Below are 18,547 nucleotides of genomic sequence, written 5' to 3'. Positions count from 1 at the left end.
ATGTTCTGAGCTAATGAGCTAATGTTAAAGCTAATGTTGACATATTTTGATATATTCATTTTGCCTGTCCTGCCTTGTGAAGATAGATGTTCCCTCCTTTTTGTACTCTGCTTCTAATGACAATAGCCCACTGTCCGTCTGTCAGCAAAGGATGCACTCTACTGATCGTGATCCCCTCTCCCCAGCGAGCACACGACACCAATTATAATTCATCCTGATGCTGGTTCCGTCTCGTGTGTTTTCATGCACATTTCTCAACGTGCCAAAGACTTGTCCCTGGGCTCTGAGGCACAACTGAATTACACTGAGCGCTCTTGTAATTTTGAATGAGTCCGGTTCTTTTAAAGGACACACTGGAGGTGTGCACCTGCCCGTGTGTGTGTGTGTGTGTGTGTGTGTGTCTCTGGGTCTGTCTGCATGTGCACGTTCATCTGTGATCTCGAATGATTCACTCAAGCACTGTGAAGACTGTTGTAATGGTGTTTCCGCAGCATATTGATTTCACGGCGAGCATACGATGTCTTTGTGGGATTACTCGAGAGAAGGGAAATTAGATGTTATCTCATAACAACAGAAGATTGGGAGTGGTCATATGGTTTGTTATCTGATTTTGAAATTATGTCAAGCTGTCAAACTCACTGATACACAGATGATGTGTGTGCTGCAAGCTTGATCTCATACGCCGTGGCTGAGGATGATGACTGCAAAAATACTGTAACGAGTAAATCAAGTGTAAAATATATATTTTAATTTAAATTGCAAATGGCAGCTTACAGTTATGCAAGGTAGGAGATAGCCTGAAGGTTAGAGCAAGGCCTTTAATCCCCTGTTGCCCCAGTAAACCTCCTCTGTGGCCACTACAGAAACCTGGTTGTATTGCATATTTCAACCTGCAAGTAGAAGAATGTAGCCCAAGCCGCATGCTGCGCTTTCATGTCGAAATATTACCACAGATAGTGTGCTTTAAGTGACCAGCCAGCATTTCCACTTGGCTGCATCCTCTGATGCCACCTGAACAGAATTCAGTAGGAGCCTTCAAGCTCCTCATACATAATGTATTGCTGAAGGTCTGCTCAGTTTTCATGTTCACCTAATTTATTTCACAAAGAGAGAGAGAGAGAGATGGAGCTCTCTGTCAGCATGCAGAGCACACAGCCTGTCTCACGCTGCACGCTGTCGAATCAGGAATAACCACTTCATCACTGACAGCTTCTCTGTTGAAACCAGGGCTGTCGCGTTGCTCTTTATTAAGACCATACATATTGATCCAATTGAATCAGAATTATTCCTGCAGTCACTGTGTCAATACAAATGTCCAGATTTTTGCAATGCTGCATTTTAACGGGTGCCAACATGATCTAAAATGTACTTTACGGTTAAAACAATATTAATATATGTATATTAGTTGTATCATTTATTTTATTTAACTGATTTCAATGTGTCTTTTGTTTGACCCTGCATTCTTTTACATGTTTCAATTAATTGTAAGTTGCTTGCCTTTAATTTCTAAAGATACTGATTCAAAATAAATCACTGACAACAATACCAACAATGTGCTAATTTGACCCCCCTCCAGAGTAAAGAACTTGATCAAATCCACATAACAGCATAATCAGCATGCTTCTCCGTGCTCTTTGTCTCCCGTTACTCAGACAGAAACTGATATTTATTCATTTAAATGCTCAGTGACACGACTCTGGCCTCGCCCTTCATTTTTTATGTGGCTTTGCCTTATTTCTTTTGTGGTTGTCTTTTGTTTCTCTTTTGCTCACAGCATAAAATCATTCATGAAAATCAATCCAAACATAGCCCTCTCTCCTGTTCCTCAAAACGTAGCCTTCTGCTGACCTCAATAAATCGACAAGCGAGCGTTAAACATTTCAGTTAGTGCCCTTAAAGTGGCCTTTACGCAAACATATCCTTCACTAAAGGGAGGGGGGCACTGAGAGCTGTGTGTGTGTGTGTGTGTGTGTGTGTGTGTGTGTGTGTGTGTGTGTGTGTGTGTGTGTGTGTGTGTGCGCGAGAGAGAGAGAGAGAGAGAGAGAGAGAGAGATAAGAACAGGAGCATTGTGCAAACCACCATAACTAATGAGCTATTGATATGTATGTATATATATATATATATATATAATATATATATATATATATATATATATATATATATATATATATATATATTATATATATATATATATATATATATGTATTATATCCCTGTTGACTATCAGGATGTTGGGTTCTTTCCTCATAGGCATGCTGACTTTAGCTTAAGTACGACCTTACAGAGAAGCTGGGTAAAGTTTTTTGGGGTGATTCTGGGCCGAGGATCTGTACAGTGGCTCATCAATAGTCGCTTATTTCCAGTATTCATTCGCGGCAGCTCGGGCTTTACCTCCTTGTCCGTCCTCTCCGGTATCTTCTGCTCTCAGGCAGCAGATAATATCTTATCTCAATTTGTAATCCACACATAAGCACAAAAGCGGTAAAGAAATCAGAGCTGTGTTTTCTCTATTGAATCACCTTTTAGCACCTGTTCCCATAGAGGGGCAGGTGCCTTTGAAGGGGCAGGTGCTTGAGAGAAACAATGGAGTCTAAAGACCCAGAGCCAAGATGGTTTGCCCCAAGGGGGACCAACAGGTTCAGTGTCTTAGGAAAGAGAGGAAAAAGACAAGCTCATTGCCAACACTGGATCACATTTTGTTTGTTGGTATAAAATGTCCAGCAGCATAGAACGCTCACGTTAATCATGTAATCTTAAATGAAAACATAATAACAGCTAAGTCTGGAAACCCAAACAAGGCAACTCAGATGAGAGTTCCAGTTAAAAGCCAATCTCGTCCACTTTGTGCTTATATGGAGCTTACGGTTAAAGCAAGAAAAGATGACTACAACCAACATGGTGAAAATGCATTATGACACGAGTTTATCTGTGTTCAACGCATATTTTAATACAACAGAATTATGCATGTAAACCCAAATGAAAATACAATAACTTCTCTATAGACTTATGTTTACACACCTTTTGAAAAGTATGAAATGGTGTGTGCACAGTTATGGGATGTTGTACCTGAAATACAATTCACCCACCACAAACTGTATGTAACATTAAGCAAGGGTGGCACATATTTGTGCTTGTTTGTCCTGAGAGAAGAGTGATTTTTCTTTCTTCTGTAATGGCTTTATGGATATCAGTGTGGGGGTGGAGGCAATTGAAAGGCTGGGAATTCCTGAAAAAAAAAAAAAGCGTTGAGACAAGTGAGAAGGAGAGAGGGAGGTCTTTTGGCCACTTGTAGCCTTCACAACCCAGGCACAAATCATAGAGGGACATGGCAATCTGAGTGACAGATGAACAATGCCTCCATTTTCCAGCCCCCTGCGAACAGGCCCATCCATCACGGGAGGGGAGATTAATTCAATTCATCAGCTTTTTGTCTCCTTGGGCCCCCTAATGCCACCTGATATTGCTCAAGGGGGACTTATAAATGTTTGTGGATTTGATCTGCGCTTGCTTGCTCGACACTGGATTAAAACATTACTTTACTTTTCACAGTAACGGCTGGTTTGGCCAACAGCCTGGCTGCCAATCCTGATGATGAATTCTTCTGAAGAAAATGTTTGCCAAAGGCGGCGAACAGTAATGTAAACTCAACTTTGCAAAGTGAGAAGAGTTTCGGCTCGTGGGTGAAGAAAAAAACAAGCCGTATAAATGTTTCAAGAGAAAGGTCTTGCCTTGACAAAGCCACAACAACATAAAGGCACAAGACAGTGAGCAGCTTTAGGCCTGATACCATGAGACTGTCACAATGAGTGAACCGAGGCGGGGTCATGAACTTTGTGCTGGAGGCCAAAGTGAAGGATTCAATGAACCGGGGTCACGTTTTATTTTGAGTATGAACTTACTATCCTGAAACAGTTTAAGCTTGAGTTCTGTCTAGAGGACGAAGGCACAAATGTGATTTTAATGACCTCTAGTGGCCATTACTGAGCACAGGATGAGCCTGACAGATTGCTTTCAAGAGAAGCCTTCATACATTTAAGTGTTTCTGAATTTAAAACCAAAACATCCCTTTTATAAAAGTGCTTTATGCATTATGATAAACACTTGACATGCCATGTAAAGCGACAAAGAGGGCTGTCATGTAAAACATGCATTTGGGGTACTTAAAGAGGTTACAAGGACCCAAAAGGTAGAAGTTTGAACAGAGCGCAGGTAAAAGGGTTTTTTTTAACTAAAGGTGATACCAAGTTCAGAAGACACAATTCAAACCATTTATCATTATCTATAAAGAAAAGTAGGCTGCAGCTTTAGCCGGCTATTGTCTTGGCTGAGGACCAAAGAGCACATCAGTAAATATGTGCATTTGATTTACACTCGAATTGATAGCCTGACCAACAGGCAGCTGTTCTGCCTATAGCCATGAATCATCTCAGGATATGCTTATGCAGGCAAGTTGAACTTGTCATGCCCTTTTAAATGCAGTTGAAAAATGAGACTGACAATACTTGACATTATTCACTTTATTTTTTTTAAGCATAATCCGCCTTCTGAGGCTGATAGTGGATCCTGCCTCCTCTCCAGACACACATGTAATAGGCCACGCTCAGAGATCCCACTACAGACACCAGCAAGATGGCCACTACCAGGATGACTTTCCACACTCCCGATCCTTCTCCAGCAGCTGCATCTAACGGGAAAAAAATATAAAAAGAATCACCGAATAGTCTGTAATGAGCCGTTTCCAAAAAGGCACTCGGTCACTCTGGATTATAAATGCACTTCCGTCACCTTGTTCCAGCATAGAATATGGTTTTGGAGTCGTCGGCCAGTCCTGGTACTCCGCCGTCACCAGTTCAACAACTTCTGGTGTGCTGTCGGGCCACAGCCTCTCCTGGATGGTTAGAAACTGTCCATCGCCGTCGTCGTACAGTGGAGTCTCCTCTTTGATGACCCACTGGCCCTGGATGTATTGAGGGATGCCTGTGGGTGTGAAGGTCAGGAGTGCGGGAGACAAAGGAAACACTTTCAGCGAGATCCTTCAAAAGATAAAGTCAGATGATCAAATGACGAGAGGTATTAAAAGTTTCTTTTTACCTGCCCGAGCGGTCGACGACGCCAAAAGCGCAACAAACAGAAAATGAAGAAGCGACATGACTGTGCCTACAGCTGCTCGTGCTTCTTTAGCCCTTTAAGTGGGCTCTTCATTTCCTGAATTGGCATCAGCTGTGGCCTCCTGACTCAATCAAGTTAAATAAGTGCAACCAGCCTCTCAAATCACCGCTGGTCTGATGTGCCTTTGAGTGCTTCCATTTCATTGGTTCAAACAGCTCCTTGGATTGCGTCTCTTTCATCTGAATGTAACGGTTACTCAGGAAGTGGAAAGTGTGTCTGCACTCTGAGCAAGTTGCTGCGCTGCCACTTGAAATCACACTGTGGCAAGGAAATCTCAGAGGAAGGCCTTGAAGCAGACTGCGTGTAGATAACTGAACTGTCAACCATTACCTCTCAAATCTGCAGTGCCTCTGTATTTATTGTTGTCAATATTAAACACAGAGCCAATAGACTTTACAAGAACTCCACACTAAACTATATTATGGTGTTTTAAAGTTTGATTTATTTCAAGACAGATTTCTTTATGTCTCCAGTGTGTCAGAAGGTGTTACAGAGCAGGACTGCTGAATGTTGTCTATCCATTGTAATGAATGTAGCTTCAGCTTTCAACAGCTGCTTTCACATTTGAAAAAAAAAAGTATCACCACATTATTAGTGACCACGGAACAAAGTTTGAGGTTCGATCATTTCTTTCAGTCAAGACTGAAAATGTGACTCAAGAAACCCACTTCTGAAAAACAATGCCACATGAGAAAAACATTGAACCATGTTCAAAAGAAGAGAAACCGTTCATTTTCATTTTTGCGCATGTAACAATAGAAATCAAAGGAAGTCCTGTGTAAAAATTGAACATGAATATATAGTTTTTCACAAGGGATGCACCAATATGCTTATCAAAGTTACATGTAAGGGCACCTGACATGTTATGATACACACTGACTTCTTGGCTTAATGGGGAACTTAAAAAAACAAACATGTGCTTTCTCTGTCAAAATGCCTGACATAAAAAAATGCCTGTACCCTGACGCATACAGAAGGAAAACGTAAACTTGAGTCTTACGCAGACGCGTTACGATCAGTCAAAGCGGCAATACAACCAAAAACATTGTGCATTGTGTCCTAATGGTCAGTAAACATTATTGAACATCAGTAGGTCAAAACATTATCGGTGCACCCGTAGAACAGCAAACAGGATATTGTGGGACACAAAAAAGGTTATTGCTAGAGTTGTACATTGACAAATACAGCATTCCCAATACAGCATGCTCCTCTTTGTGTCATTTTCAAGTTACATTTCGTATCAGCGTTCCCTTCTTATTTCACATCATTGAAGCACATACCTTATTGTTAAAGGACAACAATCCCTGTCATGTGTGAAGCTCACATGTGTACACATCTTGCCAGCTTTCCTTTGCATAGTTCAGCGTGAGATACAGTATATGACTTGGCTCCTCAAATAAAAGCATTGGAAATAATAAATGCTTACAGAATCTGCATATTTCTAAAAGAATCCCTTAAACCCATTTCTGCATAGGCACTGACCTCCACGAGTATTTATAAAGTTCAACACTAAATGAATGTGAATGAATGAAAAAAACCTGTTCAGTCAAACTTACAGATGCTGAACATTTACTCACTAAAGAAGTTCCTGTATTGCACATCAACACAGTTTACATATTGGGGAGAAATAATTAAAATACATGAGGAGTTCTACGTCGTGTGACTACAAATATTTAAAGTTTAAGATAACCATATAGCATTTAGAATAATATAATTTGTAACTGAGGTGTAAAGAACGCTTCCAGTGCAAACATTGACTCCCATCACAATATAAGGTCAAATGAAACAAGGAAAAGTGCATAAGACACTTGAAACACGTATTCAAAGTAACAAGACACTTTGGTTTTCAGAAAGAAACCAGAAATGGTCAAAGACAAACTTTAAGGAAGTGAAGAATAAAAGGAGCATTAAAGCAAACTGGCTCTTTTTTTGGCCTGTCATTATAAAACTACTTAATCTGGCTAATAAACACAACACGTGTGGCTTTGTCTGTAATCTCCTCATCTGGATATGAAGTGAATTAATGACTCGAAACCACGAGGGCAACCTTGGAGGCTTTCTCGAAAAAGGAGGATCACAGGAATATAACAGCACACTGTGTCCCTGCCGAAGAATATTTTAAGAAGAAGGACTTCACTGTGAATATTTAAACATATTGCATACTGTAACATTCCTGTTTCAGCAATTCTTTTTGGTGTCGCTATCCAGATTGCCCTGAGAGGTTCAGATTAAGAATCCCGAGGAGATATTTCATGAAGCAGGAGTTCCCTTTCAACTTACTTACATAAATGACATAATGTTGTCGTAAAATCTATTTTATCATGTATTTGTGACCAACTGTGGAGTCTCGCTTCATGAAATACTTTACCATTTTTTAGGGCTTCACATTGGTGGACCACAAGAACAGATCCACGTCGACTGGAGTGGCGTCTAGCACCAGGACGCGACGCCTGTCCGGCATGATCCGTCCTTATTTATCCTTCTCTTCCTCGTGGTAGATCTTCCGGAGGCTCGAATCGAGCAGGTAATCCACCCCCCTGCAGCGTACGAAAAAGGGAAACGATGTCATGTTGGGACACTTATTAGAGCATTTCTGAATCCGTTCCATAAAAGCAGAAGCGTTCTATAAAAACGTCTTCTCACGCAACAAAAGCAACTGTAGCAATGCTTTTTTAAATGGGTAGAAAGTAACTACTACGTTGTTGTACTTAGTTTGTGGCTCCGTAACGCAGTCATGTGACTGTCACTGCCATTAATTTACTACATTAGAATGAAAAGAGAGGGGGAGTATAATAAAGTCTTTACACTTTCAAAGAGCTTTCTTTTGCTCTCTTTGGCGAGAAGCAGGATAGCAGGTGCGTTATTGGAGCTCACATCCCAGAGATCATAATGTCACCTTTTCCCTAAATGTCTGTAACACTGCAGATGCAAAACCTTCCATATGCAGCCGTAAGATCATTCACCATAGTGCAACCTCATTTGGCAATAGATTGCTACTTAAAAGACATTTACCCATTGAAAATCTTCATGTCTGCTCTTATTCTACATTTTTCTTATCGTCAACGTATTCCATGAAAGGACCAAAACACTCTCCTCAAACTGAGGCACTCAACCCCATTTTTTCCTACTTAAGACATAAAAATGTCTGACAAATACATAGTGTCAGTCATTTCTAAAAACAGCTAGGCACTACAGTTTTTTTTAGCAAACATCCCTCAAACAATATTTTCTGGTAGGCATCCATCAGCCCCACACAGAAATGAGTCATTAACAAGGGTGACGAGTCAGAAGCAAAATGATTGGTACTCAGCAGAAAAATCTGAACTGTACAACAAACGTTGTCAAAAGAAGGCAGAATCCTGGAGACGTGACAGTGAAGTCTTTCTTCCTCTTGCACTTGAATTTAAGTCCCTGCCTTTGCAAAAACTAACACATACTGTGGACATTATCTGCCATTTAACTCATATTGTAAACTTATAATTGTTTTACTTCATCTGCTCACCTTTTTACTGTGTTTTTACTATGTGTGTTTTAATATTGTCTCGCTTGCTCTGTGTTGTTGTTTTTGTTTGTCACTGTAACAATTAAACGTGAAAAAAAAGTAAATAGTGGGGACTATTTTCAGTGGCGGATTAATGCACATTCAGTGCTCTGGCGAGTGTTTTATGAGAAGCCATAACCATCAAAGGAAAATCAAACATGAATACAAAGGGTACTTGTGTGTACCTGTCTATCGGAGTAATGATGAAGGGGATTGTAGAGAGGCCTATAGCTGTTGTGGTCCACTTGCGGACAGGTAGGGGCCACTTTGTGGTTTTTCCCAGCAGGTGCAGTGACGCGGCGCACACTCGGTTAATGGTGAAGCCCGGTATGATGACAGAGGCGAGGGCCTGCCACACAAACGTGTCCACCACTGCCGCCGCTACCCGCGTTGTCTTCCCTGGGTTGTCGCCGTGGGCCTTGAGGAAGAGATGCAGGAGCAAAAGTTCAGCCCTCGCCACAACAATTGCAATGATGTTTTATACACAGTGTTTTCATGAAGTAATATCAAAATGTGTTCATAATTTGAATGTCTTGTTTCTCTGTTCCAGTGTCTATATCCAGGAACCCTGTTTCTATTTGATTATCTAAAACAATGGTTTCCCAATGTGTTTGTTTTGTGATCCCCAAATGTCCATTTGGAAACAAAGTGTGATTTTTCTAACTTAATTTGAATCAAACATACAAATGTTGACTCTTACCACAGCTGCCTTCTTCCCTTTGTCCACAGCATCAGCAGTAACGTACACGGTGGCCACAGCATAGCTGCCCCAGACAAAGCTCACTGGTACCAGAGCACGAAAAGCCTCCCCGACCTCATTGGCATAGCCTGTGGGCACACATGCACAAATGCCAATAAATGCTGCTTTGTTTTAATTATATGCTAAGGCAATAAAATCAAGATGAGATTTTGATTAGTCATTAATGGATTATTAGTGAAAAAGACAACTTTCTGGAGCTCGGCCAGAGCTCTGCTGCAAAGTACCTACTGAATCTGGAGCTTCAAAAGCACTTGTGAGTATAAGCTGATAAGAGCTTCTGGTATAATAAAACATAATAACAACAGCCCAGATAAGATTAGCTTTCAGCAAGGCCTTTGGTTATGAAAACAAAAAACGCCCTGCCCTGGCACAATAGGCTAGGGTCCAATTCTCACCTGATTCACTAGTTAAATGTCTGTGTCAGTGAATATATGGTCTGAGCCTAAAGACGGAGTTAGTTTATTTTAAATAATCCTTCTTTGCAAAATGTACACCGAGTACCAAAAGTAACAATTCCAAATTAGGGAAAAAAATATAATATGCGGTATTATATTAATGTTAAAAATCTCTAAAGTCTAATAATGCTGTGTGAAATGTGACAACTCCATGAATTGAACTATTATTTTCAAATGTCAATGTGCATGGCTCATGTCAACAAAGATGTCGAACTGCACAGACCGGATTAAAGATGTGAGCAAATAGATTATGATTTTATGATGGGGATAAACGTTGCTGGCCAATGTAAATTGCGGAAGAGCAGGAGATTAAAGCATGTTCACCAGGAGAACTGCTGCTGCAGTATTAATGACCTTCAGCTTCTCCTTCTTTGTTTTACTGTACCTGAGCTGTTCAGCTAACAGCTCATTGGATGACAATGGAACCAACGTAAGTAACGACCCCAGTGTTTCAACTAGAGAAGAACAGCCAGGAAAACAGGAAGTTGTACCTTCCACAGGAGTCTGGTCATGTCTACGGGCGTTTCTTTGTGTGAGTCACTTGTCTCAACTTGCGAAATAGCAACATTTACTGAGACAGACCTTTGTTATAGACTATAACGCCACAGATTACAGTTCACATCACGTATGGAAACAAGGCATTGCGTCCTGTGGGAATAAAATGACCGCGCTATAAATAGATTTTCAACAGAGGTTAAGCAGCTCTGCTAACTTCCAGCTAGCTCGCGTCTGACATGCAGCTCCAGGGTCATGACGACCCAAGTAAGTGCAGCGTTAACAGTCCTATACTGTTCATTACAGTCTGTTTACGGAAAGCAGGTGACACGTTATATAAATATACTACAACATACCTAGGAAGCGAACCCACGTATCACGGTATATGTCGACCGTTTTGCTCGTTTTTTCTTCAATGGGATCCATGCTTTCCTTCCTTCAATTCATCCCCCGGTGCTGTACAACATACAGTCGGCAAAAGCAGCGAGAAATCCGACACACGGCGGCGACCGTGAAGGGGGCGTGGTCTTAACTCTACACACACGGACACACCCACACACACAAACAGCATCCGACTGGCAGCGTACCACAAGGTGGCAGCAAAACTACTGCATTACTTTACTGCCCCTCATGGAAAAATGCCTCTATACACTGCAGTTATTACACGTATGTGTTTGGTGTTCTTGGATTGTATTGTATGTATTTATTATTTGATATGGACCCACGTGTCTGAAATAAAGTTGAATTTAAATTTGTTTTCAGTTTCTTTTAAAACACGCACAGTAGTTGAACATAACTACATTTAAAGCAATCTACTAATTTCAAGTGCTTTTACTTTAATCAAGCATTTATATTTTATATTTCTTTATACTACTACATTTCAGAGGGAAATATTCTTGACATATTAACAGCTGGAGACGTTAGTTACTTTACAGATCAAGATTTTTATAAACAAACAAAACACATATGATCAAATTTTGACAAACAGATGGATTATTAAGAGCTAAGAAAGATACATTTACCATGAAGTTATGCTTATTCAAATACTGTAGTGCAGTATAGTTCATGAATGTCCCAGGTATGTATATAAAGAAAGACTTTATTGGTTTCCCAAAGAAGTACCTGAATTGTTAATAAGATTACGATTAGCATAATGTATATTTATATAATTACCGCTGCCGTATACTTCCAATTTAAATAATTAATTGATTGATTAATTCTCACTATTGACACTATTATCTAAAACGACTATAGCACAGTACAGCCAATTAAAAGCGTGCATTTTGATTGAAACTCACACGGACCAATGGGGGCTCGCCATGCAACACAGTCAACCAATGGGAAGGAAGCTCACGAGTTAGTGGGCTTAGTTTTGACCTACGATGGCTACCGCCAGCAGTAGAAATAATTATTGGGAGCCGAAATCACCATTCAGACGGAAAATAATGTCTTTTAAATCATGCTGGACTTTCGCTTTCCTTATTTTTGCCACAAGCCGGTGTTTTGCCGACGATGACCATGAAATGGAAGAGTTTTTGAAGCGGGAGTACTCCCTTTCCAAGCCATACCAAGGTAACGCTATCTCACCCGTTATATATACCGCTCACGCGGGCAGGCTGAGGGACAGATGTTTCCAGAACAACTCATGACCATCTGACTAGCCGCATGTGTTTCTGTCTTTTATTCTGTAAATGTTATTCATTTGTTGTACAATGCTTTTCTTCCTCAGCGGAAGGTTCCTCAGAGGAACCTTGCTGCTGTTGCATTCAGCCTGTTATACTGTCAACACTGGTGTGTGTGTATATATGCATATATGTGTATATGTATATAATACAGCTAATATGTATTTACGTGTATGTATATCTCCATATATATATATATATATATATATATATATATATATATATATATATATATATATATATCGTTACATCTGTGCGTGTGTGTGTATACAGTATGTGTGTATAATATAGCGTTACATAACGTAAGTATGTATATATATATATATATATATATATATATATATATATATATATATATATATATATATATACACACACACACACTATATATAAAATATATTTCTTTTTTTTTCCTTTCATAAAGACCTTTTAGTTCTTACTTTCCTCCCTCAAACAAAAGTTTTAATTCATCACGGAGGGTCACTGATCTCTATTGTGCTGTGTCATCTGTGCTCACGCTATGTGCGTGTGTGTGTGTGTGCGTGTGCGTGTGTGTGTGCTCTCAGGTGTGGGATCCTTTGGCTCCTCGCACTGGGAGCTTATGGGGGATGCCATGGTAACCACAGAGCAGGTGCGGCTCACACCTGACATGCAGAGCCGGCAGGGGGCAGTGTGGAGCCGCCTGGTGAGTCTACACACTGTCTTGTGCTATGCAAGAGTTAAATTACATTCAGAGGCAGTAGACACAGGATGCAGATGAGAGGGAGAGTTAGAGCCCTCAAATACAAGAGGAAGTGAAACAGGCTTGTACACTCAATTGCCACTTTATTATTTGAAGCCAAACTAATGCAGTCTGATAAAACACCCCTGCAGTATATCTTACCCAGATAAAGGCTACACAATTATTTGTGATGCTGCTGAATTGTATTGTGGTAGTCAGAGAGGTGTTTCTAGTATTTAGTCTACCCATATCATGATAAATGCTGATAAACACGGTGCATACCATGCAGTTGTACAGCAGTGGTAGTACTGGCTATCAATGACTGTTAAATCATATTCACTGTATGCGTCACATTACATGTGTTATTATTCGCTAGTAAAAAACAGATTACGTTTGGGTTTGGTGTGGCAGGATGTTTCAGCAGCTGGTTAATGCTTTCAGACAATTTGACATCTTCCTCAATGATGTAACCTGGTTGGACCTCATCACAAAACCACAATAAATATTCTCGTCATCTGCTGACTGCGGTCGGGCGAACCAGCCTCATGTCTCTAATACGCCAACCTGAATGACACTGAACTCAACGTTAGTTTTGTGTTTCCTCTTTCCTCCTTGACCTCAACCCAACCAGGCTAAAGAAAAAACACAAATAAAAGTGATGCCAGGCTTCTATTTATGTTTTGGCCATCAGGTTGTTTTTGGTCTTGTATGTTTATTGCCGGGTCGTTAAACCGCCACCGTGTGTTTCAGAGGCTTTATTTTATCCGTGTGTGTTTCTAGCCTTGCCACCTGACGGACTGGGAGATGCAGGTGCACTTTAAGATTCACGGGAAAGGAAAGAAGAACCTGAATGGCGATGGGCTGGCCATTTGGTACACGAAGGAACGTGTGCAAAAAGGTAAGCGCTAAAGGAAATCTTACTTCATCTCCTTAAAATACTACTGTCAACACTCTGCCCTCTTATTGTTTTACAGGTCCTGTATTTGGAAACATGGACAACTTCACTGGCTTGGGCGTGTTTGTGGACACGTATCCCAATGAGGAGAAACACCTCGAGGTATGATGGAGTAGCACTGCTTATACCTTAGGTGTTGGGGGGAAGTTCGGGGTTGAGGGCAAGCCGTGCACACGTGTTCTTGAAAATGTGTGTAAAAGGGCTTTCTTTGTGTTCTTTTGTGCAACCACTTGAGTCAGGCGCAGAAGAAAAGATATACTCCTCGCACACAGGTAAGCATCTTTTCCATGATCCCACTCCTGTCTTACCTCTTTGTACAGCCTCTGTTGGTCCTTACGCATGCTTCTCTGACTTCAAATACACCCGTAATTTTAAACAAAACTGATATATTTTTGTTGTTGTTGTTGTTGTTTTGGTGCCTGCACATTTGCTGCGTCTTAATCAGAGTAATGTGTTCAAAAAAGGCTCATAAAATAACACAAAAATAATAAAACAAGTATTAAGGTCAGCCATATTAACGAGTAAAGCATGCAACTCCACGTCATTTAAGTAAAACAGCCAATGCAAGTTCTTCAACCTTAAAATAAGGTCGAGCCTCTTTTCTTCATTCAGTCTAAAGCCTGCACGCCGATGCACGTCAGCCTATGATGAGGGGCTAGTTTAAGGTGTTTCAGGAGTATTTCCTCATCTCTCTCTTCCCCTCCTTTGACCGCAAGAGGATCTTCCCCTTCGTACTGGCCATGGTCGGGAACGGCAGCATCAGCTACGACCACGAGCGGGACGGTCGGCCCTCAGAGCTGGGCGGCTGCAACGCCATGGTGCGCAACCTCAAACATGACTCCTTCCTCTTCATCCGATACGTCCGCCGCAGGCTCACGGTGAGAGACTCGGTCTGCAATTATCTTGACTCATGACAGTGCTGAGCACATGCAGAGACTTACTCATCACCACATCTATCCATCCATCCATCCATTACCAAACCGCTTATCCTGTTTAGGCTCGCAGGGCGCTGGAGCCGATCCCAGCTGTCAATGGGCGAAGGCAGGGTTCACCTTGGACAAGTCGCCAGTCCATCGCAGGGCAGACATAGAGACAGACAACCATTCACGCTCACATTCACACCTACGGGCAATTTAGAGTCCAATTAACCTAAACTGCATGTCTTTGGGCTGTCCAACTATTTAACCTGTTACTTGCAAACATTTTTATTGAAGCCACCATGTCCAAAGAGTTTCCTGGGTTTCTACGCTTCACTCACATAGTCATTCATATAACTCAGTAAACTTCATTTGGGGCGCAGAACTGAGATGAACCGGCCGCCCAGGTTTTTACATTCAGTGGCCTTCATGAAGTCACTGAGTCGCTTCTGTTGATCAGGTGATGATCGACATCGACGGACAACATGAGTGGAGGGACTGCCTTGACCTACCCGGGGTGCGACTTCCCCTCGGCTATTACTTTGGAGCTACAGCCGTCACAGGAGACCTCTCAGGTAATGTGTATGTATGTACTGTGGCTTGTCAGGCTGTGATTGACTCGTGAAATTACCGTTAAAACTCAGAGACTTGATCTTTTGAGTAATCAAAATATTACAAATTTGGCTGAAAAGTCACGTGAACTCACGTGATGCTTTTATTTTTTTCTCCCTGTGATTCTCAATGTACAGATAACCATGATATCATTTCCCTGAAACTCTACCAACTGACGGTATTGCGGAGTCCAAAGGAGGACGAGGAGGAGGACGAAGAGGAGATCACTATACCCAGCGTGGATAACATGGAGCTACTCCGATGTAAGAAAGATGCACACAATTACAAGAAGGCCACTCCCTCCCTCTCTACTTCTGTCTTCTTTCTGCTGCTGGTCACTCTCTCCATCTTTAATCACCTTCCTTCTCATCTCTCCATCCACCCGCTTTCACCCTTCCTTCCTTTTGAACTGTCGTCCTCTCTCTTCCAGTGGGTCACGCTGAACAAGGGATGAGTGGAATCGCCATTTTCTTCACCGTGCTCTTCTCCATGCTGGGTTGTATCTTCCTCCTCGTCATCGGCCTGGTGGTTTACAGCCACTGGAACGAGAACCGCCGCAAGCGCTTCTACTGAGAGAGGACAAACAATTGAGGAAAAAAAAAAGATGGAGGAGGTGATTGTGATGACTGCTGTGGTTCGTGGACCCAACCCAGCGAGACAAAAAGAGAGACCCTGCTGTCGGTCAGTAGTTTTATCCTGAGGACACTTTCTTGACAGGAGACGGAGTCGACGCATCGCCTGCTACAAAAAGCCATTGTCCAACTTTGCCATTGGTCGTCACGATGCAGTAGGAGGACTTTCTCTTCGCCCGCAGCCCCTGCCTGACACACACCGACTCGGCCTTACCATCTCCACCTCTGTACTCGTTACACGGCAGACGTGCAGTTATGAGCAGCTACTTTATTCGGCACCGTTTTCTGCATTTGCTAAATGTAAAAAAAAAGAAGAAGAAATTATACAAATTCTCAGTTCACTGATGTTGATTTCATGGCTTTGATAAATATAAATATATAAGTATCCAGTGTTTTCCTATTCTACATTATGACTTTAAGCACTAACCAAAAAGCAGTAAAAACTAATAACGCCATCTTTACTGTTTGATCCTTAAAGATGCATCTTGACTCTTCTTTGCTTTAGAAAAAGCTGTGCTTTTTACCTACTCGTCATTTTGACTCCCGAGTATATTCTATATAGTATGTTGAATATTCTCACCCTCTAGCTGTAGTATGCATGATATTTGTTGAGATTATTGCTTCTCTGAATCGTCCAGGCTGCCGCCACGCTTGGTTTCCATGGAAAGCTGTCTCATTGATGCATGTGGCAACGATTTTGTGTTTCGGGAAATCTTTCAATTCAATCTGTCACTGTTCCCTTTCACCAGATTGTATGTGTGTATTTAAAAAAAAAAAAAATGTTGGATCAGTTTAAAACAAAAAATGCCAAGAATGAACTTTGCACTGAAGTAAATGACGGCTCATTTAGCGTCATAATTTTCCTTTTGCAGACTTTTGTTTTACTTTGCACATTGTACACTAAAATGACTTTTTGTTTGCGTTTCTTTTGTGTTGTAAAAACACCACCGCGGTGTTTGTGTGTCAGACGACGCACATGCTTTTGCAGAACTGAACAAGCTGCGTCCTTTGGATGGAGGTGTTGGCGAGCTGTGGCGGACCCACACCACTGGATTTGTTTCTGTTGTGGAAATGGTTACAGCCCTCATGTCAACAGATGTAGTTCGAGGTGGTGCTTTGTTTTCAATTGTGCAATGACCGAGGACTTCCTTTGTTTTCCCTGGAGCCTTTGACAAACGCCCAACTTTATTTATTTTCATATTCTGTATGTTTGTATGAAAACCGTGTGCCTCGTGTATCCATCCAGTGTCTTTGTCCGGAGTGATTTTTATTGCCTCATTAAAGACCAAACAAGACCAACATGGTTATTGTTTATCAAAGAAACTGTTTTTTTTTCTCCCTCCAGGCTTTAGAAATGTTTAAAACAACATACCAGGGTGGAACAAAAGGCTGCTTGGGAAAGGTTTTGAGTCAAGAAATGGCACACATTGATCAGTTGAGTGCCAAGCTTTGTTTTATTAAAAAAATAAAATACAAACGATGACCCAACGAGTACACAGCAGACTTCTTACTCATAGGATTTTAAAGCGTTCAGTGCTTTGAAAGGTTTCTCTTTTACCACTTTACTAACTTTAGTTTGTTTAAAAGGTATCAGCAAAACCATGTAGAAACAGTCTGTGTGTTTGTAATGTCCCGCTTCCTTCTCAAAGTAACATGTTTCTCATTTTGGCAAAATAAAAAAGCTCAACTATCCCGTTGGAATCAATCTACGGTTGAAAAAAATAAATTAAAGTTGTTTCGAAACAATGATTCAGAGTATGTCTGCATCATTCAAATGTGTCTAAATTGAAGCTGACTGTGTTCCATGTTGAGGTCTTTCATATGTATAATATATAAAAGTTTTGAAATTGATGGCGCTGTAACAACTGAGGATTAAAGGCGACAGTCCGTGAAAAAGAACAGAGCTGTTGCTTTTACTGAGAAAACCAACACATTGAATTAGTGCAACAAACATGAGGGATGGAAAAGTGATGAACAGATTACAGGTATCAAACATGAATTACTCCAAACAAAACACTCACAATTCCCCTCAGGTTTAAATATCTTAATGTGGTTCATCCAGAAGTCAGGGGTAGAAAGTATTAGTGGTTGAGGATGCAAGCAGAAAAAAAAAATATACAAACAAGAATGGCTTCTTCTCTCGAGGCCCCTCAGCGGACACTGAACCCACGTTCTCACGTCAACGCAGGTAGCATTACAAGTTGTTTCTACAAGTTTTCTTAAACAAATACAAGTACGCACACCAACCAAAGTAGATTACAGTACAGTGCAGTGTCACAAGAACTCCGTTGTATTGCTTGTACTGGAGACCACAGACAAATGACACAGTGAGAGAGAAAGGGGTCGCAGCATATATAACCGTAACTTTATGTTTTTGCATAGCCTAGTTGAGTAAAGTACAATAGACTACAGAGACGTGTGATGCAGAAATAAAAAGCAGACGACTGTGGGGAGAGGGGAAGAACTGCTTTGGCTTTACGAGACTGGTGGGTCAAAAAAAAGGTGTCGATTTAGACCTCGAGCACTGCTCGTTAAAAGATAACCCTGAGAGCGGGGTACCGTCTTGACAAACACACACACACACACACACAGTGACGATCTGTGCGG

General features: G+C 41.2%; 2 protein-coding genes across 2 annotated transcripts; one reads left to right on the top strand and one right to left on the bottom strand.

Annotated features, from left to right (window-relative positions):
* Positions 1 to 5,602: 5,602 nt before the first annotated feature.
* On the bottom strand, positions 5,603 to 10,884 carry mtfp1 (mitochondrial fission process 1). Its single transcript, XM_068574313.1, has 4 exons — positions 10,778 to 10,884; positions 9,412 to 9,539; positions 8,897 to 9,129; positions 5,603 to 7,707 (listed from the first exon to the last, which is right to left on the bottom strand). The coding sequence occupies exons 1-4, from the start codon at positions 10,845 to 10,847 to the stop codon at positions 7,641 to 7,643; spliced, it is 498 nt and encodes a 165-aa protein (XP_068430414.1). The 5' UTR covers positions 10,848 to 10,884; the 3' UTR covers positions 5,603 to 7,640.
* A 919-nt stretch (positions 10,885 to 11,803) lies between these two features.
* On the top strand, positions 11,804 to 17,728 carry lman2la (lectin, mannose-binding 2-like a). Its single transcript, XM_068573798.1, has 9 exons — positions 11,804 to 11,993; positions 12,670 to 12,788; positions 13,605 to 13,722; positions 13,799 to 13,881; positions 14,019 to 14,051; positions 14,496 to 14,657; positions 15,157 to 15,271; positions 15,446 to 15,571; positions 15,739 to 17,728. Exons 1-9 carry the CDS (start codon positions 11,804 to 11,806, stop codon positions 15,879 to 15,881), a joined length of 1,089 nt encoding a protein of 362 aa, XP_068429899.1. The 3' UTR covers positions 15,882 to 17,728.
* The last annotated feature ends 819 nt before the right edge of the window (positions 17,729 to 18,547 follow it).

Source organism: Clinocottus analis, unplaced genomic scaffold (genome assembly GCF_023055335.1).
Source record: "Clinocottus analis isolate CAN_PGR_092001 unplaced genomic scaffold, fCliAna1.0.p SCAF_13, whole genome shotgun sequence".
NCBI lineage: Eukaryota > Metazoa > Chordata > Actinopteri > Perciformes > Cottidae > Clinocottus > Clinocottus analis.
The sequence above is the reverse complement of the archived record's forward strand: the minus strand, read 5'-3'. Positions and strand labels throughout refer to the sequence as shown.